This window comes from Corticium candelabrum, chromosome 12, assembly GCF_963422355.1.
Source record: "Corticium candelabrum chromosome 12, ooCorCand1.1, whole genome shotgun sequence".
In the NCBI taxonomy this organism is placed as follows: Eukaryota; Metazoa; Porifera; class Homoscleromorpha; order Homosclerophorida; family Plakinidae; genus Corticium; species Corticium candelabrum.
The window spans coordinates 3152701-3162982 of record NC_085096.1 but is presented as its reverse complement, the minus strand read 5'-3'; the positions used below and the strand labels follow the sequence as shown (position 1 = coordinate 3162982).

At 41.7% G+C, this 10282-nt stretch overlaps 1 protein-coding gene across 1 annotated transcript in view; it reads right to left on the bottom strand.

Moving 5' to 3' along the window:
• Window positions 1-9331, bottom strand: part of LOC134187577 (collagen alpha-1(II) chain-like) — a 17297-nt gene extending 7966 nt beyond the window's left edge. Inside the window, exons 1-7 of the mRNA XM_062655730.1 lie at window positions 9266-9331; window positions 7289-7411; window positions 5415-5495; window positions 2597-2713; window positions 2414-2537; window positions 1349-1365; window positions 680-760 (exon numbers count right to left, since the gene is read on the bottom strand). Coding sequence (XP_062511714.1) covers window positions 680-760; window positions 1349-1365; window positions 2414-2537; window positions 2597-2713; window positions 5415-5495; window positions 7289-7411; window positions 9266-9331 — 609 coding nt within the window. The remainder of the gene's footprint in view (window positions 1-679; window positions 761-1348; window positions 1366-2413; window positions 2538-2596; window positions 2714-5414; window positions 5496-7288; window positions 7412-9265) is intronic.
• Window positions 9332-10282: the final 951 nt, after the last annotated feature.

The window sequence follows — 10282 nt, the reverse complement described above, 5'->3', positions numbered from 1 at the left end:
GCGTCGAGACATTTACAATTTGAGGACGCGAAGCATGCGACAAGGCTCTTTCAGCTGGATTTACAATATGCAAACGCTTGAGCGTCGCGTCGTACTAAATTCAAATTATGAATGGTTCGACGTAACGCGATGCGAGAGGAAGGCAACGGGGAGGACGCGACGGTTCTATTTGAGCGTCGCACTGGAAGCTGAGCACGTCACGTCGGAAGTATCACCTAGAATTCGACCAATCACAGCTCACTAAAAATGCACGTGTGGCTTCTGTGAGTGATCATTACTGATTTCGGCGCTGTACTCGACGTTGAGCTGACTCTAGGTTGTGTAGGGAGCTGACCTTGCTTGCCGATGATCAGCTGCAATATACAAATACCCATCGTGCTATAGAAACCGCACGGAAAAGGATTTGGAGCAAGCTGCGGATTCCGGCAGAGTTGTGCAATTAGAAAATGTAAGCTCGAGTCCTCAGTTCAAGAGTTCATACAGCGCCGTTTACGGCGCGATGAAATCATATTGTGAATGGTACGACGCGCGTGACGCGACGCGTGCCACCCTCACACAAGACAACACGACGCGACGCGACGCTCAAGCGTTCGCACATTGTAAATTCAGCTTTACAGTTTCAGGTTTGACAATTATCATACCTTTGCAGAGCATGCCAGTTGGTGAAAAAATTACTTACCGGATATCCTCTTGATCCACGTAAACCCCTCAAACCTTGAGGACCTTGTCCACCAGTAGCTCCTACAGGACCGCGGTCACCCTAGAAGAATAAGTAAATATAATGAAAAACATCCAGTTTTGTTTTTTTACCACTATAAAATGCTCTGACAGTCTATCAGCAAGCCCTTAGTCCTAGAAAGAAAGAACAGAAAATACTACTCCAAAATGGAAAGTAAACGTACTCAAAAAGACTTCAATAAAGACATGATAGACACTAATTTAGTGGAACAATAATTAATGGAAATAAGCACTACTGTGCTGAAACCTAAGCGCCGAGAAATTGACTCCTTAATTAGCAATGTTCTTCCAAACACTGCAAAGCAGGAAACATACCTATGCTTGTGTTCCTAGAACACCGAACGATAAATTTTAGCCTCAACAACGAGGCACAGGTAGGCACTCCAATCGACACAACAGCAGACAGTTACTGCAAACGTACAATTGTTTGCACAAATTGATACCAAAGCATGCACAAATTAACACCACGTGCACGTCACTAGACCCAAGCACCCCAAAACTTGTTTATACAGGTGGCTGAGAAAAGACAGGCAAGGCAGTTTATTACAAACCGGTAAATCAGTTCGGTGCTGCGCTTTCTCGCCGATTTACTTACTCTCTATTCACTTACTTTCGGTTCGCCATGACCTTCAAGGTACACTCAAATGTCGTCATCGGTAATCAAAATTGGAACGTTCTGCATGACTCCGCATAGACTAGAGGACAAGCTCCAACAACCAAATGTAGAGATTACACGAGCGATATCAATAAACGCACGCTATATTCCAAAGTTGTTACATGGTTGTTTCCGTCGAGTCGTCGAGTCGGTATTTCCGTCGAGTCGGTCGCCACTTCTGGTAAAACGACTACTATAATCCTCGCTACGCCTATATAGGGTTAATGTTTGTTATATTTCCCTAGAAAGTGGATAACATATGTTTGTCTTTACAGTGTAACGGAGCCAAACACTTTTTGTAGGAAGACTGTCTAACTACGTAAGACTAGACTGATGTTTGCCTTTGTATGTACCAAATTGTGAATTGTCTCTGCTTCTGCTGGCAATTCTGGTAAAACTAATTGGTCGTTTCTACGCGTTACTACCAAGCACGGATCTAGAGTTTTGGTGAAGCGGTTTTATGCATGACACAGACATTTTACAATGTTGAACATTTTGCTCACATTGCTCTTTTAGCTAAAGAACTGTAGTTCTGTATGTAATTACTCAAATTCTTAAACCAGATCAGGTCGAGCTAAATCGCGTCAATATTCAATTGGCACTAACTTTGGCCAAGTACAGTATATAGTAATTTGGAAAAGACATTTGTAATATGTAAACGGTCAAACAAAAAGACGTCCAAGCTAGGGTTAATGCTAGCTTACATATAACATTGACTTAGTTAGTAATAGCACCTTTAATTTGATCATAATAAAACGAAGATTTGTAGCACAGTACGACTTTAACACGGTGTAGCAGAAATCTGTAATTTTATGTATAAAGATTTGAACGGTGGCACAGGATTTTGAAAACGTTTTGATCAAACGCCATATTGATATTACGTCTTTCTAATTGTGTCTATTCAGTCAAAAACAAACTTGATACACCATATCTTATCCAGGTTCTCACAGAGAGCCAATGGTTGTGGGTGTGTCACTGTGTGCATGCGTGCATGCACGTGTGTATGCGAATGATTAAAACCTAACTCCTTTTGTTCTATTTTATGCGCATAATTATTGAAATTGCTATAACCTTGCATAAAGTCATTTACCTGTTCGCCTTTGCTTCCGTTGTTACCTGGCGGTCCAGGGAGCCCTTCTGATCCCTAACATGTCATTTATCACAAACGTTGCTTATTACTTTAATAATGCTATTATTTCTTACTGCAATTCCGGGATTGCCGGTTACACCCTGTTTTCCATCTGCTCCCGGCCAACCTTTAAGGCCCATTTTACCATTATCTCCTTTAGATCCTTTTGCACCTTTAGGGCCAGGCTCACCCTAGACAAAAGTATACGTAACCAGAATTAAGAACATACCGGTTTATTGGTTTTCGTTAAACTAGAGCAAGTTTTGCTCAATCGCGTCAAGGTTGAATTGGCAGAAATTTTTACTTGAATTTTAGTCGCCGAATTATAATAACTTAAACAAAATCTTTAAACTACAAACGAAAAAAAACCGGTCCAATCCCTGTTATTAATAAAAAAATTGAATGTTTATATAATAGCACCTTTTGATAACAAACATGAAAATTTGGTAGTACAGTAGTAGTCTAGCACAGCGCAGTAAACACCAGTACTTTTCGGTGTAAATGTCTAAACAGTGCTGACAGTGTATTTGTTATACAGCTCAGTCAAACGCTATTATTACTAAGCAAACAATAAAATTCAGCAACTATGCCATTTCATATCCGAGCTACTAGTAAGTGACAGTGTTGTGTGTGTGTGTGCGTGTGTGTGTGTGTGTGTGTGTGTGTGTGTGTGTGTGTGTGTGTGTGTGTGTGTGTGTGTGTGTGTGTGTGTGTGTGTGTGTGTGTGTGTGTGCGCGTACGTCTGTTTGTGTCAATGTGTGTGTCAATGTGTGCGTGTGTTTCAAAGTGTAAACCGACGGTCAATACCGTTACAAACTTTTATTATGAACGGCATGCTGTTGTTTAACCCTTTCGACACCTCTATCATCATTAACGCAATCATCTGACATTAACACGCGATCACATGCCTACAAGAATGTACTAATTGTCTAGCCGTGCGCACGTAAACTACTGTCGCTTATCTATTATTTGCTACTGCAGCCACATTATAAAAGAAAAATAACCATGAATACAAATATAGAAAGACTGCTCATTGCGCTTTCGAATGATGCAATTCTTGTAGCTATTGATATTGGCTGTTCTACTTGCCTTAAACGTGGGTACTACATGGTTGCCTAGTCTCGCGTTGCGTAAACTTCTGGAGCCGACATACTCCGGCGAAAAAGTTTGGGAAACTGATTTGATATAGTTGCTATTTCCTCTCATTATTCCAGCACATTTCGTTGGAATAAAGAGATGTAAGACAATTTTTATGCGACGCAAGCGTGAACGGGGACGTGTTTAATCTCGTGTTAGAAATAATAACGTGCAGTTCGTGATCGCCTCTATTGCTAATTAATTACGTCTGTCACACTTTGCCAAAGGTAGTTTTGACCGACTCCTGTATATCTTGTACCCAAAATGTGCAGTCTTGCTGCTGCTCGCAGATTGATAAAATAACGAATGCGATGTGGATTGCATTACGTATTCGTCTTGTCAAGTGCAATATGAAATTTGACCAACCAGTAACAATTTTGACACTGTTGTATTTATAGCACTATTAGGTGTACGCATTAGAATAGCTACTGATTGGGTTAGTATTAGACTGGATAGTTTTGACAGCGTTTTAAAGTTGTGTTACGAGTAACATTCTCGCTCGCTGAGTTGCTTTGTGTTGTGTTGTTGTTAGATCTCTGTCGTTACCGCGCATTCAAAATACAGTTGGGTAGTCGTAATGACAACAAACACCTCTTCATTCTACCGGTAGAACAACTACATCAATACAGTTTCTCAGACGGCGCGAAAGGTGGTGTGGCTACGCGAGACTACTGCAGATCGTGCCAGCCGTCGCTTCGCGTGCATCGCGTCTCATAGTATCGCGTGGGAGTGGCACGCGTCGCGTCACGCGCGTGGTACCATTCGTAATATGATTTCAGCGCGCCGTACACGTTGCTGCATGAATTCTTGAACTGACCCCATGCGCTTTAATTAATATTCTACTGGCAGAACTCTCTGGAACCTCCAGCTTGCTGAAACTCTATTTCCGACGGTCTCTGTACACGTTTCAGCTGATCATACACAAGCAATGACAGATCTGTGCACAATAGACCGCTCAAAGTCGAGTACAGCATCGAAATCAGTAATCATCGCTCACGGAAGCCACATGTACATTTTTAGTTGGCTGTGATTGGTCGAAATCTAGAAGATACTTTCAACGCGACGTTGTCAGCTTTTAGTTTAACGCTCAAATAAATCTCGGTTCTATACTGACGCGGTGCGTTGAGTCGCGTCCCCTTCACGTCGAGTCGTATCTTCCACACGTCGCGTCGACCATTTACAATTTGATGACGCGACGCATGCGACGAGACCCATTTAGCTGGATTTACTATATGTGAACGTTTGAGTGTCGCGTCGCGTGCGTCACGCCGCACAAAATTCAAATTGTATATCGCTCGACGAGACGCCAGGGGAACGCGAATCACGCGACGCGACGCACGCAATGCGACGCGTCCAAATCGAACCGAGTTCTATTTGAGCGTCAAACCGGGAGATGAGCACGTTGCTTCGGAAGTATCACAAAGATTTCGACCAATCGCAGCCAACTAAAAATTCACGCGTGTGGCTTCCGTGAGCGATAATTGCTGATTTCTGCGCTGTACTCGACTTTGAGCTGTCTCTAGATTGTTTATGGAGCTGTTGTTGCTTTTGGGAATCAGATGCTAGATATAAATACCCGCGTGCAATGGATACCGCACAGAAACAGATTTTGAGCAAGCTGGGGTTCCAGCAGAGTTGTGCCAGTAGAAAATCGAAGAGCGAATTGTCAGTATAAGAATTCACACAGCGACGTTTGCAACGTCTACGATTATCGTAATTTTGCAAAGCATGCCAGCTGGTGAAACCATCACTTACTTTATCTCCTTCTTTTCCAGATGAGCCTGTCCAACCTCGACTACCTTCTCCACCAGTAGCTCCTACAGGACCACGGTCACCCTAGAAAAATACATGACTACGATGAAAAATATCAACATTTGTTGGTTTTGTACCAATTTTGAAAATAATTTGACAATTTATCAGCAGCCCTTAGTTCCAGACAAGAAAGAACAGAAAAATACTACTCGAAGACAACGAGTAAACGTACTTAATACTTTAATAAAGACATTACAGACTTTACCGACTTTAATTTTCTTGGGCAAGAAACTTATACACAATTGCCTTTCTCGACTCAGGAGTATAAATGAGTAACTGGTCTCGACTGGGGTGGCGAAGGCCTCCGACTGCGACAAATTCCATCAGCCACTGCGGTCCGGGTGGAACTACGGGTGTCCCAACCACAGTTGGCGTCGCATTCGGTGCTCTTGCAAGCACCTGGCCAGGCTCCAAGAGATTTCTTAGCATGGCCCATATCTTCTACATATTGCACAGAAACCAAGCCATCTGGCTGGGTGGCATTACCGTTTCACGGCAGCCCCTTATCCATTTGCCATTTTGTGTGTGTGTGTGTGTGTGTGTGTGTGTGTGTGTGTGTGTGTGTGTGTGTGTGTGTGTGTGTGTGTGTGTGTGTGAAGATCTCGGGTGAATTATAAAAGTTATTAGAGAGCGTACGTGAGTCTTGCTGTATAAGGGAAATAAAAATCAGCATCAAGAAAACAAAAGTTTTGAGCATTGGTTGTGTGCAGGTACGTATTTCTCTTGACGGTTCTGTTCTTGAAAACGTTACAGCGTTCACTTCCTTGGAGAGAATCATGAGCCAAAATAATGGATGCAATGCTAAAATTGATGCTTGCATATGCAAAGCAAGTAAATTTTTTGGTTCCTAGAAGAAAAGAGTATTTAACAACAAACAGTTAAATCTGCACAAAGATAAAAACTTTTCATGCTTTGGTGAGACCAGTTTTGCTATATGGATGTGAAACTTTGTCCGTTACACAAGCAAACATTCAACGTCTAAATACATTCCACGTGCGGTGTATTCCATCGATTGTTAATGTCTCAAAGTGGAATTAAGTCAAGAATTCAGACAATTTGGAACGAGCGTAAGAAAACCTTTCTGTTAAGACAATACAGAGACAACGATTGGAATGGCTGAGCCATCTGCTGCGCATGATTGCCAATCATCCTCAAAATCAACTACATTGCCGCAGACTTAGTAATGCAACAAGACCTACACATGGTCCTAAACAGAGATGGATAGATTTTGTCACAAGAGACCTCATGTCATTACGTATGGGTCTCCGTGATGCTGATGATCGTGCTGCTTGGAGAAGCGCTATTACGCTGCGTTGCCAAACCCATAGTGGGGTATGGTGGAATCAAGGTCAAGGTATGTGTGTGTGTGTGTTTGTGTTTGTGTTTGTGTGTGTGTGTGTGTGTGTGTGTGTGTGTGTGTGTGTGTGTGTGTGTGTGTGTGTGTGTGTGTGTGTGTGTCAATGTGCGCGTGTTTGTTTCAAACTGTAAACTGACAGTCACTACCGTTACAAACAACTATTCTGAACGGCCAGCTGTTGGTTAAAGTATCACGCATAAAGCTTAAGTTTAATTAATAACCAAAATAATCCATTTTTTGCCCTCTGGTTTCTAACGCTAAGTTGGAAAACCCACACATGTGCAAGACTAATGAATAGAGCTTTGAGACCAAACTCATTTTGAAATGGGGTATTCTTTGTAACCTAAGAAATCTTTCCTATAATATCCGCACTTACATCAGCTCTAATTAGACTTTTATGTTTAAAAATTATCGTATACTATGCAAAGAATATAAGCAGATGCAATAGCTTTTTACTTACCTTGTTTCCTTTTATTCCATTTGCTCCCTGTGAACCTTGCTCACCTGGAGAGCCTTTTTTTGGGACACCAGGTTTTCCCATTGGACCAAGGTCACCTTTAGGACCAGCATAACCACGGTAACCCTAGACAAAAAACGTAACCAGAATTAACGACGTATACTGGTGTTTGGTTTGTGTCATTTAAAAATGAATTGACTGTCTGTCAACAAATAGTTAGACACATTAAAAATAAAGGACAATTTCTCTACTACTCAAAAAGTTTGGAAAATGCATATCTTCATTACAAACGATAAATAATGCAATAATTAAACTTTTGACGACGTAATACACACTGATACATATGAAAAATTATTGATCTCATCTTAGAAATATTAACGTGCTGTCCGTGATCGTGTCTATTGCTTAAAGGGTAACTGCAACGCAAGAATCAAAAATTCTTTTATGATGGAAATCAATAGTTCTAGTTGCATACATGACAGGAAAAATAGTTTTAGATTTTAAGATAAGTCTTCGCTATGATATAGCAAGTAAAAGTTGCTTCCGGTTATTGGAGTTTTGGTAAAGGGCGTGGTATTGTGTTGACGTCACTGGAGGGAGACCTCACGCTAGTGTGTATTGTAAACAACGAACCTGTGGAGAAATAATGCGTCGTTACTGTGCAGCTGCAGGTTGCACCAACTCGAACAAATCAGGCGCAAGTGCATTTCGATTTCCAAAAGATCCTCAACTAGGAAAAGAGAGGGAATCGCAAGTACACGGAAGACAAGAGACGGCTGGGGCGGTCCTACTGAGTTTACAGGAATCTGTACCAGCCACTTTGAGCCAGAAAACTTTGAAGTACAGCCAGATCTATTTAAGAGCTTTGGCTTGGTTTGTAAAAAAGCAAAATTGAGACCCGGAGCTGTTCCCACAATGTTCTATCGACCGAGGCTTGCCTCCACACTTCAGGATTGCAGCACTCTGGAACTTTCGCAAAAGAAAAAGGGTCGCATTTGAGAAACGAGAGAAATTGAGGGTAAGCAAGAATCTTGTGCAGAAGAAAAGTACGGTAGCTACATGGCTGAGAGATCAGACTCTTTGTGCACTTGCGTAGACTTGCGTACGTAGTCACGTGTGAAGGCAATTGCAGACGTAGACATGTATGTAGTGTGTATGTGTGTACTTAGCTCTAACTTTTAGAGCACTGTACCAGTAGCGGTATGTATCAAAATATTATTATTTGGTCTTATTATTATTATAATTATTGTAGAGAAGTAACAGCCGTACAGTAAAACTTGTGTCAACGTTGTCCAACGAAATTCAACACATGAACGTCAACTTATTTGTTCTCTTGCTCACAGCGTTAGTTTTGCATGAACAACTCATCAGTACACTCTGCCATTATTCTCGTTCACTCAATTCTCCACAGCTCAGTTAGGACGTGCTCACCAATAGACATTTTATTGTTAGAACGTTTGAATTTTTCAATTCACTAGTGCACTATATATAACTAAACACAAGCATGCATGATCTATACCACTGGAGAATTCTCGCCCAGGTACCATTCTGCCAAACAGTGACGGCAAGCAACGCTAGCAGTGTTCAAAAGGAGCTTACATGTGAGCTGTTCCTATATATGTTTCATTTGCTGGAAGATGCAGTACATGCTTATAATACGCTACCGGTAGAGAGTTGTGATGCAGAAGAAGCAAACCATCATAATAAAGATGCCTGTTTAGAATAGCAGCAGTGTTCTGCAGCAGACAAGGTTACTAGAACAAATCCAGCTAACCAGACGGTAAAAGCAGCACTCAGAGTTTGTTAGGTATAACCAATGTACCAACACATACAATTTTCGGATAGAGGAACAAGAGTGTCCAAGGTCAGATGCGCCCTCTAGTAAAGTCAAAGGGTACGTCCTTATCTTTAGGGTAAATCTGATAAATTTGAATTACTATTGCGGACTCTGGAATACAAACCAAGAATGCTAAAACTTACCGAAACTGTGGTGTGCAATGCTCTCTTATCTATGCTCCACCCCTGAATTTTTTTAGCCAAGACCATCACTGAATCAGGCGACACTGTCAGGTCAAATGAAAATAATGATGACGTTCACGGTGATTTATGATGTAACAGAGGATGATATGAGAACAGGCGATGACAACCATGGTGATGTCAGAACAGATGAAGAAGTCAGAACTGATGATGATGTCATATCCCAGTCAGATGAGGACAAGTCAGACTTTGAAAGGTAATTTAAAGGTAAATAAAAATTTGAATACTTTTAATCGTTTGTTATGCAAGCCATAGTAGTATCATGCTCGTTGAATTTCGAGACAACCTCAAATAATTCTTGACAGCATAAGTACTGCACACAAGTGCCCATCATCTCACAGTGACGGCAGCTACACCTGTGATGGTTGTGAACTTACTCTGACGTGCATCGGTTACGTTTCAATTTCTACTTCTACTTACCATTGGTACGGGCTATCGGGTGGCCTGTTGTCTTCCTCGTCGACTTCCAAGGCAGACTACCCTTCAGGTGCAAAGCTACTGTCGCTGGGCTCGAACCTATACGGTTCAATGGCCCCCAGCAGATCTTCCTCATCTTGCAATTCATCGCTTGATGAACCTTCGAACGGCTCTTCGGAAGAAGAACTGTCACTGTCATCACCTCTAACACGATGGAGATGCCTTGGTTCTAAAGGTGTAGCCATTTTCTACGCTCCGTTGACTAGACACGTACGAGCGTCTCCCTCCAGTGACGTCAACACGATACCACGCCCTTTACCGAACTCGAATAACCGGAAGCAACTTTCACCTGCTATATCACAGCGAAGGCTTATCTTTAAAATCTAAAACAATTTTCCTGTCATGTATGCAACTAGAACTATCGATTTCCAACATAAAAAAATATTTGATTTTGCGTTGCAGTTACCCTTTAAATAATTAGGTCGGTCACACTTTGGCGAACGCAGTTTCGAGCGACTCCTATATATACTCTACTCAGACAAA